The following is an 18,375-nucleotide window of genomic DNA, read 5'->3' as shown; positions in this document are numbered from 1 at the left end:
TTAAAAAAATGTCTATTTTTTTTCCTGAAAAACCCTCATGTTTCTATATCAGTGGTTCTCAATATTTCATGTCAAGGACCCCAAAAATGATATGTAATTGACCGCCAACCCCCAATTGAAAATATGTTGTTCCGAGCACCCCTCAGAAGCAAAGATTTGAGTTAAAAACGTTTGCTCTGAAAGAATATAGATTTGCGCCACATTTTCGCAATAAAAAAAAAATAGCAGACCTACAAGCTTGTACCGCGGCACTCGGTGTGAGCTTGTAGATCTGCTATTTTTCAACAGCTAAAGTACAACATAATGCTAGTTATAACACCAAAAGGGGTTCCCGCCCAAAATGGGTTAAAGAATGTGGCGACTCCATTTATAATGAAGCCAAGTCGGCTCCACTAATTAGTCAAGTCCTCCAGTAATGGGCGGAATCCCAGTTAAACAAAGCAGCCAAATACCTGATGGCTACCAATCATCTCCCTAGTGGGAAAAAACATAGAATGTGTTCTTTTATGCTAATTGTGGCGGGGACATCAATTAAGATGGCTGCGGGGCACTTGCTTTTATGTGTAGGCCTAATACAGAGAGAGCATAACCTATATAAACAACATATCTCTGCTGTCGGGAGGAAACCTCATAACTCCAAAATGTTAATTTTTCAGGAAATGAAAAATATGCATTTTTCAGGAAATTAAGAAAACCTTATAGGCCTATTTTTTTAAACAAAGCAATACAGTCTCATCAAAGTTGCCGTTGTAACTTTATATATTGTCAATTACTTCCATGAGAGGGGGAGAGGTGGTGGAGTTAGTTGCTTTAGCAGACAGTTTGAGGGTCCAATGGAGTTAAGAGGTTTTGTCCAAAGCACTTAGTTTTTACTACTTTCCATTGGTTCAATATTTTCGAAACAACACACAAACATAAAGGGTGTTCAATAGCACTGATTTATGACAAAAACCTCAAAAATTGAGTTATGAGGTTTCCTCCCTACAGCAATGAGTCTGCAAGCTATAGGCTACTTTAAGGGTTATTTTACTTTTAAACACTTTAATGTCTTTTGCGTGCACCCCAGATTCTGGAGTGCACACAGTGTGGATGTAAAAATCACACACGTTCAGCAGGGCTATGACAGAAGCACAAGGTTGGGGTCTTGAGAGCTTGCGCTCTGACATGACGAGAATTCCTCATTCATTGACAATGGCATTTAATGTTTGTGTTATGTTAGGACTTAGGACAGAATCTACACTATAGCTGTAGGCCTATAGGAAAAACTAAGCAATGAATACACTTCTAAACTGTATTGACGTAATTCTCCATTCATTGTCATTGTGTTGTTAGCCGATTTGCCGATTTGCTCAGAAACATATGACGTAAATTCTCCTTTCATTTTCAATGGTATTTAATGTTTGTGTTAGGACAAAAAAAAGTCTTATAGGCTACACACTATATGACGTAAATTCTCCTTTCATTGTCACTGGCAAATGTTTGTGTTAGGACAAAGGGCTGCATAGGGCGGGGCTAGGGCCCCTAAAAAATGAGAAATGTTTAAGTGAAATCATTTTAGGCTGCTCCAGCCTCCAGCTGCTGCCTGAATGTGGGCCTACTCTGTCCCAGAGTAATTATAGTAAGAGAGTGGCGACACTAGCGTTGACTCCCATTGTAACAATGGAATGCGGAAGTGCTCATTCTATCTCAATGGGATAGTTCTAGCCATAGGAGCAATGTTTGGAACTATAGCCCATAGGCACTCTATGATAGGAACCCGCTTTGCGGCGAGATCAAAGCGTGTCGCTACTCTCCTACTCTGTCCATAAAATGACATGACAGCACTCAAGAACTCTGCAGCTCAGTGAGCTGAGGTGAAAAAATGGCAACAGGTGGATATTCTACGACAGGTGGACCTGGACAATATGCCAGAGAAAGGCAACAACAACAGTCAGACAATTATATCGTATGCATTCCACACAGCAGGTCGACGTAGCCAGCTGATACCAATTTACCAATTACAAAATGCTGACGCGGCACTTTTCTTTGATGTCAGGAGAAGAACGCCGCAGTTGCATTCCAGTAAAAAGCCCTATGACGGACGGTTCCCTATGACATCTTTTGATCATCACAACAAAAGGCCAATGACTTTGAACTGCGCCCTCTCTCTCTCTCCGTGTGTGTGTGTGTGCGTGTGCGTGCGCGCGTGCGTGTGTCGCTCCTTCCCCAGCTCGGTTCGGGATTTGCTGGCCAGGGACATGCCTCCCTCCGCCTGGCTCCTTATAGCGCCGTGGTGGAGAGAGGCAGGAATTCTGGCCGAGTGGTACGGACATCGCCGACAGAGACCAGTAACCGCGGAGCATTCCCTTTTTAAACGAGGTCTCATGACTGCAGGCTCCCTCAACAAGCAAAGCAAAAAGGGACAGAGGACACAAAGTGACTGACAGGGAGGAAGATATAGCAGCAAGCAACCGACACACTGACAGTGGGGATTCACACAGTGACTGACCGTTGACAGAAGTGGCGGGGATCACACGGACAATACCTCACCTGTCTTCAGGGACGCCAGGTAGGTTTCAGCATCCACCAATTCCTCCACATGTGTTCTCACTCTGAACTGATTAACTAGCACTTAAGGACACCTGCTGATGCTGTAATCCTAATTATGAGAAGCTATGTGTGTTGTCAACTTGTCATAGCATACTCATAATTCAAAATCTAAATAACTTAAAGGAAGACTTCACCACTTTTCAAACTGTCTTCATAGTGATCCTCACTAATGTTCATGGTAAATAGCCTGCAGGAGGGCACTGTGGGCAATTCAGAAACCCATCTTCCAGTGACATCATCTTCAGGCAATTTAAACAAGATTAAAAAAAGCTGTATAGAGAGATTTAGATTATCGCCAGAACTATGGCTTCCATTATAGAATTATAACTTTAAGAATAGAAAGCCTGCCGTTTCTAATTAACTTGGATTCCGCATCGATGATGTCACTGGGAGATGAGTTTCTGAACTGCCCACAGCCCTCCCATGAGAGACAGACCGAGTAGAAAATAATTGTGCTACTTTATCATCAACATTAGTGAGGACCAATTATGTGAAGATGGGTTGAAAAGTGATGAAGTCATCCTTTAATAGATTGCCTTTTTCTTTCTGCTAAGCTTTACTTTAATAAAAGCATATATTCTTCAACATGTTCTACAACAATTCTATCAACTGCTGATTTAGTCATTTCCTGCAGAGTCTAGTGCCTTAGATCTTTTAGAATACTTAGCCAAAAAGCATGAAATAACTAGCCTGCCCTTGGGTGAGAAGGGCAGACTGATGCCCACTGACCAGACTGGACATAATATATACACCTATATTTAATAAATATATATAAATATTATTTATATTTTTTGTCCCACAGGCATCTTTGGGACTCCTGTTATACCACCCTTAGAACCTACAACACCGAGGCCAACATGTGTCGCCTGTCAGTGGCTTCAGTCTTCATTTGCTTCTGCTTGTTTGAGAGAAGCCATTGCAATGGCAGTCTCCAAGACAACATGGGCGAGCTGCACACACGATTCGCCGTCAGCCTCTACCGAGCGCTTCTAGAGACGGAGAACAGTTCCAACCTGATCGTCTCGCCCGTGAGCGTCTCACTGTCCTTGGGGTTACTGCAGCTCGGCGCCCGAGGAAATACGCTAGCTCAACTAGAGGGAATGCTTGGATACAACGTCAATGGTAGGATTCACTCCCAAAGTCCACTCGATCACATTTAGAGGCCCCCCGCTATATAGAGACATGAGGACAATTAACCTTGCAGCTTTCGGTGCAAAAAACTGGGTGGAAACAATTCCACCTTTAGCTAAGCCCCGCCCTCTCCCACTTTAGACACTTCCACTTAGACACTTTCCAGCCGGGGCTCATTCATTCCAATGTAAATATCATGGATTTTACACATTAAATACTGGTTCGTTTTTTGGAACCAGACCTTCGAAATCTCTTCCAAATCCGTCAACAAGGCCTGCCTTATGCACTGGAAAAATATGTGCGTGACATTTCTTTTTTTTAAAACAATGTTTTATCATAATAGGAAAACTATTGGTGGAGAGGTTTGTGATTGGACCATAGCAGTTTGGGGAGGGGCTTAGAGTTAAAAAAGCCAATCCAAAGTCCTTTAGGCGGCCCTTCATATTGAGGCAGTGACATGATTGCTCCCCCTTGAAATTGCATTTCCATGCCATTTTAGCAGTTTTGGCAGTCCTTTTTTTGTTTCAAGACATCAAGGGCTGTGAGAATCCCTCAGGAACTGAAGCTCGCACTCATTCGTCAAAAGACTTTTGACCTTAAGATCTCTCGATGAGTAAATTGTTATGATTTGCTCGATCCACGTATTTCCATACTATGCCAATGGAGTCTGACTCTGGTTTTTGCCCAGCTTTGTGTGTCTGTGCACCACACATAAATACACCTTTGAGTTTTAGGTAGCTGTTAGGCTATCCTCAAGGTTGTATCCAGGATTTTCCCCCCGGTGCTGTGCTGTTGGTACCAGGTGGTGTGGAGTGGTGCTGCTTCTGGCCATTATTTAGCCCCAGGGCAGAGCACAGTGGTGTCTGGAGCCTTAATGCCTGCCTTTCCCACTAGTTGTAATCTCATTACCCACCCCTGAGGGCAAGGCCCAGGGTCTCTGAGGTCAAGAGGCCACTGAAGAAAAAACATATACAGGAATACACCAATGATTCGCAATGAGATTAAACTTTTTTTTTTTTTTTTTTTTTGGCTTGTAGATGTCTTTTTTTTTCTTCAGCGAACGACACCGTTGTACGATAGAGAGGTGCAACGTCACAGCGCTCTGAATATCCGCCTTAAAGGGATAGTTCAGATTTTTTGAACTTAAGTTGTATGAAATACTTGTCATTAATATAGTGGTTGCAACTGTATTAATTGATTGCCCGAGTCCCATGGTGGGAGTTCTGCTCTGGTTTTGGTCAATATTAAGTAGTTCCGGTCAATTTGTGGGGGGCACTGGGGCCACACAGTAAAAGTAAATGAATCCACAAAACGAATGTAATTTGTATTGTTGACCTATTTCTAAAATATTAGCGTGACTTTCGTTCAACTTTGACCCCTCTATCACATGGAACTATTTTTTGGGCGTAGTGATATGGACACAAAAAACATAGTTCTGTGTGATAGAGGGGTAAAAAAAGAACGGAAGTTGCACTAATATTTTAGAAATAGGTCAACAATACAAATGACGTTAGTTTTGTGGATTCATTTACTTTTACTGCGTGGCCCCCAGTGCCCCCCACAAAATGACCGGAACTACTTGATATTTCACCAAAACCAGAGCAGAACTCCCACCACAGGACTCGGGCAATCAATTAATACAGTTGCAACCACTATATTAATGGCAAGTATTTCATACAACTTAAGTTAAAAAAATCTGAACTATCCCTTTAAGTAATATTCTGATCACATATGTCAGACAGGGATGGAATGTCATCATGTTGGCCGCACGTGTTCATTTGGAAGCGCTGGTGGAAAAAGTACTCAATTGTTTTACTTAAGTAAAAGTACCAATGCTGCAATTTAGAACTACTTCGTTACAAGTAAAAGTACGGAATTGAAAAAGTACTTGAGTAAAAGTGCAAAAGTATCGGCATCAAAATGTACTTAAAGTACTAAAAGTAAAAGTACTCATTGTGCAGAATGTGCCATTTCACAAGTTAAAAATGTGTTCAAAATATTTTGAAAATAGCAGATCTACAAGAGAGCTTGTAGATCAGCTATTTTCAAATGGCCGAAATGTATAGGGTTGCAGTGGTTAATGTATGTTTTGTTAAGTAACTAGTAACTAGGTTGCAGTGGAGCAAAAGTACAAATTTTGGCACTGAGATGTAGTGGGAGTAGAAGTAAAAGTATTGGAAATTGGAAATACTCAAGTACAGTACAAATACCTCAAAATTGTACTTAAGTAAAAGTACTTAGTTACTTTCCACCAGTGCGTCCATCACCGTCCTATTCCATTCGAGGCATGTGAGGCTAAAATTACACACCAAATTCCTCTGGAAATGACTACCTATGGCTCTACAAGCTGCCATGCCTGTTTGTTGCTACTCGACTAAATTGCTGATGCATGTCAATGAGTGCAAATCGCTATGGTATAATAGCTTTGAGAGCCAAGCACTGTTGCAGGGGGGGGGGGGGGGGGGGGGAAGAAAATACCACCTCCTCCTTCCTTCCTGGCTGATATTATGACATTATACTGCTCGTAGAGGTCGACGAATTGTTTCAAATAGTCGTTGTTTACTGATGTAGAAATGGTGCTCTCATTAGTGCCAGGAATGTGATTTAGAACTTGGACGGTTCATTGACATGCAGGGAGCTCTTGGCAGAGGATGACCTCCATGTGGTGTACAGCAGTCACCAGCCACCACGAGGGAAATATGTTAAGCAGTGTTAACCACTTTCAAACTTGGTGTCCCTATTTTTGGGCACATTATTTTGAGTGTATTAAATTCACTGTTTAAAATAAATTGAATAGAATGAGCTAAAATGTTCACGAATAGTTCGTGAAAATAGCAGTTCGACAAGCTCACAATGAACCACATCGAGATGCGTTGTTTGTTGTGTGCTTGTAAACAGTGGCGGCGGCGTGTCCATGGGGTGGCCTGGGGCGGGGTGCCGCCAGCCCATGTGCCAGCTAGCCCAGCTAGGTCCGGAGAGGCATTCAGAAATAGCTCTGAGAGTGCCGGAATGCACTCAGGGTGCTCTCTTGGTATTTCGGAGGGCAACCCCATGCAGTCGCAAACTATTGGACACGTCGCTGCTTGTACTGTAAATCAGCCATTTTTGTCATTTGCTTTTCATCAGATGACAATGATATATATATATATATATATATATATATATAGGTGTTATGTGGTTAAGTACAATGGGCATTTGCTTTTGCATGGTCTTGCAAGAATGCAGTATGCACAGTTTGAACGGCTTCATTAAAATTAGACGTTATTTTTGTTATAGAGGATCAGGAATAAAATAACTCATGCTCACTTTAGGCCCCCCAGCAAGAGGCATAGACGGTCTTGGACATTTTCTTACAAAGGCAGTTTTAGTACCTTGTCTCTCTGTTTTGCATTTAGCTAACAATACCGAAATCCAGATGTTGGTGCTTTGCAAATAATAGCTAGAATTTAAATACTGCTGCGGTTACTGTTGAAGTTCACTAAAAAATCAAATAAAGTGCAACTTTCAGTTCTGCCCTGGCTAAGGTTTTTGCGAATTAGTAGACCTCAGCTAATTAGATAGCTCTTTTTTTTTTAAAGATTTATTTATTGATAATGCAGACATCATTTAAAACAATGAATTACAGAATCATGTTTTTTTTTTGACAAGACAAAAAAAAAAAAAAAAAAGACAAAAAACAGCAAAAACAACCCCCCCCCACCCACCCCCCACTAATTAGATAGCTCTTAATATCGACAGACATAAAAAAATGTAAAACCTCACCTCTGTCATTGTAAAACAAAAGTAAGAGATTGCTATGCTTTCCGGTGTATCACCCTCTGACCACTCATTCTTGCGTTTTTGTTTTTCTTCATCTCACAGACGTGCAGGTACAAGACTTCCTGTTGCATTTGCAAAGCGAAGTGGGCGTCGGAAACACCAGCGAAGGGATGTGGCTACAGCAGGCCTGCGCCTTGTTCATCCAAAGTGGCGTTCAGCTCCTGACAGAGTTCACTCAGCACGCGGCGGCCTGGGCCAACGCCAGCTTGGTCCGAGCCAATTTTAGCCAACCAAACCACACGCACAGCCAACTGGTGCGATGGGGACACAGCCATGGCAGTGGTGAGTAGTAGTAAAGCCTCACAAAAAGTAGTATTGTCCCAGAGAAGCCATGCCTTATGTGTCTTATTCTCTATGCAATGAGATGAAACGGTATTACCTGCATCGGTTAATTAATTGGTTATTTTGTATGGTTTTACTTAAAGCTGATATAAGCAATAATATGTCAGCATTTTAATGCCTTTTCTTTTTTGGGTATTCAGACAGCCAGCAATGGGTAGAACGCTCCCGAAATAAATGTAGTCTCTGTGACACATCTAGGGGCCGCAATCTGCATTCAAAGATGTTCCTAGAAGCTTTGTCATTGGTCGAAAAAAAAGGAAGCAGACAGGCAAATTGACCAAATTACAAAGCTTCTAGGAAAATCTTTGAATGCAGATTGCGGCTTCTAGATGTGTCACAGAGACTCAATTCTTTTGGGAGCGTTCTACCCATTGCAGGCTGTCTGAATACCCAAAAAATAAAAGGTCATTCAAAATTTGACATATTATTGCTTATAGCAGCTTTAAGCCCTATTTTGTAATTTGTTGTACGCAATTATTAATTATTAAGACTGCCCAGACGTCTTGGAAATGAAAAGACATTGTGCCATTTAGTGTTGATTTTGGCAGCACATTTTAATTTTAGTTTTAGTCAGTCTTTTGAATGGCTTTAATTTAGTTTTTGTCACATTTTAGTCACCCGGAATGTTTTAGTGTTAGTCTAGTTTTAGTCGACTAAAATCTACAGTTGATTTAGTCGACTAACATGTATTTTGGCGGACCTTGATGGTGTCGAAAGGCCTAATTTTATACTTGCTGAAAATAGCCGATCTACAAGCTCAAATTGTCACTATATTTAGTCTTAGTTTTAGTCATCATAGCTTAGTTTTCATTTAGTTTCAATTTAGTTTTCGTCAGTGAAAAAAGGTAGTCGACGAAAAATCTTCGTCTTAGTTTTAGTCGACAAAATCAACACTGGTGCCATTTTAGTGTGACACTTTGACATTTTTTCTCTTGTGGAACTTCCAGATGAAACGTGGCCCCTCCAGTCAGGGAGTGGGGAGCAGTCAGGCTCGGGGAGCGAGGCGGCCCAGGGAGAGGCCCTGCTGTGGGGCAGCCGGCTGCAGATGGCCCTCATCAACACCGTGTCCTTCCGGGGTGTCTGGCAGAAGCAGTTCCTCTTCGTCAACACACAGAACCTGCCCTTCACTCTGGCGGATGGAAGCGTCATCAAAGTGCCCATGATGTACCAGGCCACGGAGGTCAACTTTGGTAAGATTCTTACGTCAAGCAAAGCATAGTAATCCCTAAGTGTATTTGCGTTGGTCCCCCTCTATACCAAATCTTGGGAATGTAGTTATATATTGTAGATACAAGTCAACACGACTAAGTATCTTAAAGACCCGCCCGTGGACCATAGAGGCCACGCTCTACACCTAAACCAACCAAAGTGGTTTGAACTGACTGACACAGCCCTCCTTAATCCATTCTGAACGGGAACCCCTTTTGGTGTTTTAAGGATTATGTTATGCTTTAGCTATTGAAAAATAGCAAATCTACAAGCTCGTAGCGCGGTGCCGCGCTACGAGCTTGTAGGTCTGCTATTTTTGAAAAAACGTGAAAATGTCGCGCACATCTTTGAATATATATTCTTTCAGAGCCAACGCTTTTAACTCAAATCTTTGCTTCTGGGGGGGGTCCCTGGAACAACATGTTTTCAGATTAAGCGGCCAATTACATATGATCTTGGGGGTCCTTGACATTAAAAGGTTTGAGAACCACTGACATAGAAACATAGGTTTTTCAAAAAAACTGACAGGATTTAGAAGACATTTGTAGAATCGTTCCCAGGTCTAAATGGGTTAAGCCTGATTCATACTTAGTGTTTTTTTTATTTCCTATAACTTTACAATTCAAAGTATAAGGGGGGAAAAAGGTGTTAGAATAATGTGTCACAAACAAAGCATCATGTCTGCTGTCCTGTGTAACTACTCATGGGCATTGCACAATCCCACTAAATAGGTCGCTGTCCAGTGTCCCATGGTGCTGAAATGTCAAACTATCAACATAGATATTTACGTTATGGAATATAGGATTTTGACGGTGGCATAATCAAATGGTGTACATTTATATGATCAGTTAAAGGGATTGTGACGTTCTGATTCTGAGCTCAATTGCACGCCAAAAAAACCCCTGAACTTTTAACATTCAGTAGATTTTCTGTGGTCTGGGGTTTTCTGGCTCAAACAAGTGCTCTGATTTTCCTGTGGAGTGTGATGTAAGAGCCAGCAAATCCCATTTATGACAGGAATATAACGGGATTTGCCAGCAGATGTTTTCACTGTTTTGGCCTGTTTTCATTGCAGCGCATAAAGGCATCACAGACACAGAGAAAATCCCAGACCACAGAAAATCCACTGAAAGTTCAGGTTGTTTGTGTGTAATTGAGGTCATAAAACGAAAAAGATTTTTTTTATGAAAATTCATGTCATGACCTGAGGACGATTCTACAAAATGCCTTCTAAATCCTGACAGTTTTCTGAAAATCCCATGTTTCTATGTCAGTCGGTCTCAAACATTTTCATGTCAAGGACCCCCAAAATTATATGTACTTGGCCGCCGACCCCCATCTGAAAATATGTTGATCCAGCGCCACATTTTCACGATTTTTCAAAAGTAGCAGATCTACAAGCTCGTAGCGCGGCACTCGGTGCCGCACTATGAGCTTGTAGATCTGCTATTTTTCAACAGCTAAAGTACAACATAATTCTTAAAACACCAAAAGGGGTTCCCGCCCAGAATGGGATAAAGTTTAAAATATCCTGAAAACGTTTTAACGTGCGTATCTGTCTTTAATACAACGTACTGCAGGTCAGTTCCGGACGACGTCGGACCAACGTTACACCGTGCTGGAGCTTCCCTACCTGCGCCACTCCCTCAGCCTGCTGCTGGCGCTGCCGAGCGACAGGAAGACCCCGCTGTCTGCCCTGGAGTCACAGCTCACCCCACGCCAGGTGGCCGACTGGGACACGGGCTTACGGAGAACCAAGATGGACATCTTCCTGCCCAGGTGATCATCATCACACATGGGCTGATCGCAGCTCTTATAGTTGTTATGATAGTACTTTAACCCATTTAGACCTGAGGCCAGATTCTACAAAGGTCTTCTAAATCATGACAGTTTTCTGTAAAACCTATATTTCTATGTCAGTGGTTCTCAACCTTTTTCATGTCAAGGACCCCCAGAATTATCTGTATTTGGCTGCGGACAAATAAAATATGTTGTTCCAGGGAACCCCAGAAGCTAAGATTTGAGCTCTGAAAGAACATATATTCAAAGATTTGCGCTACATTTTCACGACTTTTCAAAAATAGCAGACCCACAAGCTCTTAGCGCGGCACCGTGCTATGAGCTTGTAGATCTGCTATTTTTCAATAGCTGAAGTATAACACAATTCTTAAAACACCAAAAGGGGTTCCCGCCCTTCCATTCCTAAATCCTTTGCTGAAGAAAGATAACGCTGAGCATATCAATTGTGTAGTGGCAAGTGACTCTGTTACCGTAACATTCATCAGATACTGTATCTCTATCTGTACAGAACGATATGTGTTCTTGGGGTTGGTTATTTATTCTCCCTATGTTGCGATTTCCAGGTTTAAAATGCAGAACAGGTTCAACCTGAGGTCTGTGCTGCCTTCCATGGGTGTCAGCGACACGTTCAGCCCCACAGCGGCTGACTTCACTGGCATATCTGGTAAATATAAATCAACTTTCTTACTAAAATTAGACTTTCATTTGTGCACTGCATAAAATATTCCTAGATCACTATGATCTGTGCATACATAGCTTCCATGTTATTGTAGTCAAACTATACTACACAAAACTGCCTCCCCCTGGCCAGCCGGGGCACCTGATGGAGGGGAAAGGAACTGGTTGGAATAACGTGTTCCTTCCACGCGCTACGTCCAACCAGGGAAACTCCCCCCTGTCACGTGTAAAGGAGCAACTTAGACACTCAGGCATGAAGGAAGCATGAGTTAAAGTCTGTTGCTCTCCACAGGTTGGCGGAGGGTGTGTAGAGCCCAGGATCACATTAGATAATTGACACAGGGGTGAAAAATGGGTTACAAAATCGTGGGATAAAAATTAAGAGAAGACAAATATACTACAGTATACACTTGGGGACAATCATGGTCGCTCATTACAGTGGTTACATTTTGTTCCGTTTCCCGCTTACAGCAGAGGGTCTGTATGTGTCGGACGCGTTCCACGAGGCAAAGATAGAAGTCACTGAAGACGGGACGAAGGCAGCTGCTGCTACAGGTGAGGAATTTACTGCATGATGACAGTGGCGTGCACAGATACTCACAAGGGCGTTCTAGAGCACCCCCTGCCCTTTTCCCTCTGAACAAATGTGCCCTTTTTAATTTTTTTAAATTATTTATTGTTTTACAGTGTCAGTGTACACTGTACAGTATGTGGACCATGGTGACATTGACCAATTCTTGATAAAAAGCTTCTAATATATTATTTAGGCCCCAACATCTATAAATCTCACACTATTAAGGCAACCGGGCTGGTTCCACGCGCTGCACAAAGTGCCCTTTTTTTTCAACTTGAGCACCTGCCCCTCTAAATGTCTGTGTACGCCACTGCATGATGATGATGATGATGGCCAGCTGAGACACACGCACGTTTCAACAAAATCTGTGTTGATGAATTAACCACTTGAATCCTAGCCCCCCCAAATAACCAATTGTACTCACCTATAGGCCCTTCCTCGTCTATATTCATAGTCAGACGTTTATGGATGTGTCTTTCTTTGCCTTGCAGCTATGGTGCTTCTCAAACGATCCCGTGCCCCCGTCTTCAAAGCCGACCGGCCCTTCTTGTTTCTTTTGCGGCAAATTGACACAGGTGATTATTATTTGCAAACTTAAGATATAACGCCGTGCAGTGTTGTTTTTGGCAGCAAGATTTGATTTTAGTTTTGGTCAGTCTTTTGAACAGTTTTAGTCACATTTTAGTCACCTGGAATGTGTTAGTCTAGTTTTAGTCGACTAAATGTCATGAGATTTTAGTCAACTAAAAATCTACGGTTGATTTAGTGGACTAAAATGTATTTTGGTGGGCCTTGATGCCGTCGTAATGACACTTGCTGATTTTCAGCAAGTGTAAAATAACTTATACTGGATCTCTTGTCCACTAGTCCCTTCCTAACATTTTAGTCTAGTTTTTATTTGTTGACAAAATCAACAGCATATTTAGTCTTAGTTTTAGTCATCATGGCTTAAGTTTTTATTTTTTATTTCGTTAGTCCACAAACATGTTTTTGTCATAGTTTTAGTTGACGAAAACACTGGATTCAAAACAGAGCGAGATGCCAGGCAGTCACAGTTGAACCTTTGATGCTCATTGCTGGTTTTCTGTTTTCAGGCTCCATCTTATTCATAGGACGAGTGGTGAATCCTGTGGACCAGGCAACATAGATCAAAGACTCTTTTTAACTCTTACCCCAAGTCCCAACACCTCATCCACACACCAACCCACCCACCCTTATCTCACTACTGGTATTTATTGGGGACCAACAGGAGGGTCCGGAAGACACTTCAGTAAGAGGGACAATATATATATATTATATATATTTTTGTATATATCTGTAAATAAATTTTTAATACGCGTGTCGTTTTTACAACCCCAAGTGTTTTGGTCCTTTCTTTCATCTAATGGAAATGTTTAATTGACAGGGAGAAAAATAATGGGGACATGACAGGGTTTGACAGAATGTGCATGAAATTGCACAAATAAATTAAATGTTCTTTCCATATTACACATAAATGTCAATATTTCAACAATATTCAACTGCTAAAAAGTAGTAATGGATCAAAGTGTTCCCTTTTTTTTAACCCATTCTGGACGGGAACCCCTGTGTGTTTTAAGCATGTTACTTTAGCCATTGGAAAATAGCAGATGTACAAAGTCATAGCGCGCTACGAGCTTGTAGATCTGCTATTTTTTTTTGAATTGTGAAAATGTGGTGCAATATTTATTCCTTCAGAGAACGTTTTTAACTCCAATCTTTGCTTCTGTGGGGGGTCCCTGGAACAACATATTTTCAGATGGGGGGGGGGGGGGGGGGGCCGATTACATTTTTGGGGGTCCTTGACATGAAAATGTTTGAGAACGACTGACAAACCTTTCAGAAAACGGTCAGGATTTAGAAGACATTTGTAGAATGTCACACAGTATTTGAACAGTCTGCACTTTCATAAGCTGTAAGAACTGAGAAATGGCCTACATCGGTCACACACAATCAGATCCCATCACATACTAGGGCATTCACTTCTAGTCATTTTTACTAGTCGACTAGTTGTTTAACTACCTATTATGTAAAAAATAAAAAAAATAAACTTTTTTTTTATCAACTAGTACCAACAAGGTCGACTAGTGGATTTACTAGTCGACTAGTTGCTTAATGCCCTATTGCACCACAACACATAATTTTACCTCTGTAATATTTTTACCCCAGCAATACATTAGAAACGAGACACAATTGACAAATGAATCGCAGCCGTACAGAACAATGTGACACTTTATTTACATGGCCCTTCACAGTGTAAAATAGAAGCTTTTATTCATGGAAATACTTACAAAAAGGCCTTTTCCACTGAACATTCTCTTTAAATAGTACTCTAAGGTTATTTACATCTTTACAGTGTATTCAAAATACTCTCTTTTGGTAGCATCCTCTTCACAAACAAAGACAAGTATGGCAGATTTGGTCCCTGTCCAAGGAAGGGGGGGGGGGGGAAGGGAGCGGAAGAGAGCTGCCCCTCTGAATCTCAAATCAACTCCCCTGTCCTTAGTCCTCTGTCAAGACATTTTGTATAAATCTGAAAAGACAGAATGTAGGCTCAACCAAATATTCACTGCTCAATTTAGTTAAATAACTTTTTTGTCGTCGTTTTGCTTATTTGTTTCTTTTAACTTAACGCTGGCGTCCCCATTGTTGGGAAACTTCCAAAAAACATTTAAATAGGGCATAAGTTGGCTAACTTACATTAAATAAGCCTTTTCAAAAATGTGTGTATTAAATTAAATGTATAAAGAACAAGGTGTTTGGTTTGAGATTCAGCGGAGGGAAAACAAAAAAGGAGTTAAGGTGGGAGTTAAATATTTGGCAGCTACCAGCGCACAGGACAAATTGGCATCCAAAACCTAAGTCCCCCCAGAGAGGGGACATTTAGTCCCCCCAGAGAGGGGGGACATTTTGTCATTTGCATAACAACCGTTTTGAGATAACAAAAGGTGGAATTATGTGGTAATACTAGTGCCAATGTTATTGCTTCACCGTGATGCGTTCCTGAGCTATGGTCCCTGTACTTACTGTATATCAACATTTACACCAGCCCTGTTCAAAAATGATTCCCCTTTTTTAAATTTGTATTGAGTATTTATGAAATACTAAATTGTTAAAGACAAAGTTATACCAAAACCAGTTGAAACACTGAACTAGAACATTATACAATATCACTTTCTGTCTCCGGGCAGAAAACAAGATATTTTTTCCCCTCAAGGGGCATCAAAACAACTACCTTTTGTTTTTTCTTGAATGACGAACAAACAAATCCAAAAACAATGAATTGTCTTCATTGTCGGCAATGACCGTGTTAAAAGTTGTGCCTGTTGTGGTTTGTATGGAGACAGTTACGGAGTGCTTTTCTCTTAACCACTTTCACCCTGACATCCCCATTTTGAGCCAAATCTGTCAAAAATCTTCCCAAAAAATTGCCGATCTCGTGAGCTTGTAGATCTGCTATTTTTGAATCTTTATTATTTATATATATGTTTTTTTTTTTTTTTTAAATAAGGCGTAAGTGGTTAATGGAGTGGTAAAAAGCAATGTCCAAAAAATATCACCAGTCAAACCATTGATATTTTAGGACAGTTTTCCCCCAAAAAGTAAAAGACCCCATTTTTTGAGGGTCTTAACTTGAAACTCAGCACAAAAGGAAGAAAGTCACCCAAGTGAATCAAAACGGTGCCGAAACAAAACACTTTTGATGATGAGTGACCATGAAACATCTCACTGCTCACCGCTTTGCACTCCGAGGTGGGTTGAAGACAACTGAACTCTGAATACCCTCAGGCCCGGACTAATTCTTCCATTCATCAAAGTTCTCTTTTCACTTCGAACTATCCTTTTGTTCGTCCAGATTTCCCACCTTTTTAACAACTCAGATCGACTCACGGGTGAGTCTCGTGTGAAGTTTAAGTGCACGCGCACGCCGCCAAAACGGATCAGTTCCAACAGATCAATATCGAAACCCTAAACCGGCGCACGGACGGACCAACAATTGTATTGTTTTAGCCGGCGTGCTACCTACAAGTGCTTCCTTCCATCAATTCTCCACCTGTAACAGTAACAATAACAACAACAATAATAATAATACAACTCACTCACTCACTCCACTTAATGGATCGATGAAGCACAGGACTGGGAATCAACCAAGGACTATTAAATGAGGACGGGAAGCGAAGACCGTACGTACGGTGGACTCCATGTTGCTCCCTGGACCGAAAGAAACATGCGCAATTGAGACCAAGGAAGCTGAACGCGGAAGTGTTGGGCTGCATATAGCCCATTATTGCGCATGTTTCTTTCCTTCCAGGGAGCAACATGGAGTCCACCTTAGGGTCTTCGCTTCCGGTCCTCATTTAATAGTCCTTGGAATCAACATAGGTTAACCAAATGAACCCTAGCGTCCCTTTTTACAGGCTCTGTTGCGCATGACTGTAGTTATTTCCTTCCCAGGAGATGGCATTCCCGTGTCCCGTTCACACTAGTCCAGGTTCACAGATTTGAACTGGAATGGCATGTTTCTTTCCTTCCAGGGAGCAACATGGGAGTCCACCGTACGGTCTTCGATTCCTAACCTTATTTAATTCACCTTGCCCGGAACAGGGAAGGGGAATGCCACCTTCTGGGGGAAAAAAGGAATTACAGTCATGCACACACGGAGCCTATTCTGGGGCAAGCATTTAGGCAAAAAAATAGCTGATCTATAAACCCCCTCAATGGGTCGTGACGTGAGCTTCTAGGTCAGCTACTTTCGCCCGAATCGATTTGGTGTAGAGGTGGACAAAGAAAAAGGGGGGGGGGGGACCTTGTAAAACCCCCTGGGGGACTCCATCCAGTCAACAAAGTATATTCTTCAGTGATTAAGTGGGGATATGTGTAAACCAATCCAAAACACCTCCGATGACCAACACGAGGCACAGGGTCCAATGGCGGGGAAGGAGAGTCTTGAAAGTTGGATGCTGTCTGTCTGCCGTGTCGCTGTGTGGGGGGATGGGGGGCAGGGAGGATGGAAAGTTTGTTGGGAGACACACGGGGTGTGCGCGTTTGTTTTTGGGGGGAGGGGGGGGGGGGGGGGGGGGCTCAGAGTGCGTCCAAGTGGTTCATGTTGTTGGATCTGTTGTGGATCTCTTCTAGAAAGTTCTCCAGCTGCTCGATGAGAACACGCTTCTTGAACCTGTTACGGAGACAAAAATAATGATAACAAAAAGATAAAGTTAAATTTCCGCACATACATATGGTTAAATAAGCCACTGGGCTGATTACATTTAAGCAAAGAAATAATAGCTTGTAAAAAACAAAATGCTGCAAAAAAAAGCTAGTCAATGTCTCACAAAATGATTTGTTCCAGAACAAAGCTCCAGGACATGAGACTGCTATTTATATTAAGGAAGTTCCTGAAGGGGAAAAAAAAAGTCTTGGCAAAGATATTCAAGGAATACAGGATCCCAAAAGTCAAACACAAGCGGCCTCGCTTCCAAGCCAATGCCCCTCAAGGTGAAGTTGTTTTCACAGCCCTATTTAAAGGCAACACAATACTTGTACAGTAAGGTGAAGGTTAAAGCTGCCGCACCTGGCCGCCTCTTTGATGATGTTCTGGAGGAAGATGAGCCGCGTATCCAGACTTCCCTGGATCTGCTTCAGGAAATAGAAGATCTTCTCGTAGTCTGTACAAAACGAAACAACAAGGAGGAGAAGAACGAATGAGTGAGCAGCGCCGCACCGGACCAAACAAGACTAGAGTAGAGTTGTTTAACACTTACAGCTTACATTCAGTGGTAGTTTTGACAAATAATAAACCACACAATGATATTTGGAGTGTTGGATTACCCATCTCAAGCAACTTGGTCTCTATACCGTATTAACCCATTTAGACCTGAGGACGCATGTGTGTCATATTATAGCTTTAAACCCATTTTGGGCGGGAACCCCTTTTGGTGTTTTAACTAAGCATTATGTTATACTTTAGCTATTGAAAAATAGCAGATCTACAAGCTCATAGCGCGCCACTCGGTGGCGCGCTATGAGCTTGTAGATCTGCTATTTTTGAAAAATCGTAAAAATGCGGCACAAATCTTGGAATATATATTCTTTCAGAGCGAACGTTTTCTTTATTTCGACGTCAGGCCTGAATGGGTTAACAGTTCTACTGCGTTCCCCGCCATTTAATCCATGTCGGTGCTGCGTAATACGCTAAACCTGCTATTTGTTTAATT

At 41.9% G+C, this 18,375-nt stretch overlaps 2 protein-coding genes across 3 annotated transcripts in view; one reads left to right on the top strand and one right to left on the bottom strand.

Moving 5' to 3' along the window:
- Positions 1–2,021: 2,021 nt before the first annotated feature.
- On the top strand, positions 2,022–13,495 carry serpine3 (serpin peptidase inhibitor, clade E (nexin, plasminogen activator inhibitor type 1), member 3). Its single transcript, XM_079518764.1, has 9 exons — positions 2,022–2,548; positions 3,392–3,711; positions 7,582–7,821; positions 8,829–9,071; positions 10,671–10,869; positions 11,454–11,554; positions 12,040–12,123; positions 12,634–12,717; positions 13,237–13,495. The coding sequence occupies exons 2-9, from the start codon at positions 3,447–3,449 to the stop codon at positions 13,287–13,289; spliced, it is 1,269 nt and encodes a 422-aa protein (XP_079374890.1). The 5' UTR covers positions 2,022–2,548; positions 3,392–3,446; the 3' UTR covers positions 13,290–13,495.
- Positions 13,496–14,374: 879 nt separating this feature from the next.
- Positions 14,375–18,375, bottom strand: part of ints6 (integrator complex subunit 6) — a 60,973-nt gene continuing 56,972 nt past the window's right edge. For both annotated transcript variants that reach the window (XM_079518749.1, XM_079518750.1), the window contains exons 17-18: positions 17,733–17,826; positions 14,375–17,336 (exon numbers count right to left, since the gene is read on the bottom strand). In XM_079518749.1, the coding sequence (XP_079374875.1) occupies positions 17,243–17,336; positions 17,733–17,826 (188 nt within the window). In that variant the 3' untranslated portion in view covers positions 14,375–17,242. The remainder of the gene's footprint in view (positions 17,337–17,732; positions 17,827–18,375) is intronic.

Source organism: Electrona antarctica (genome assembly GCF_951216825.1).
Source record: "Electrona antarctica genome assembly, chromosome: 13".
NCBI lineage: Eukaryota > Metazoa > Chordata > Actinopteri > Myctophiformes > Myctophidae > Electrona > Electrona antarctica.
This window is presented reverse-complemented; position numbering and strand designations above follow the sequence as displayed.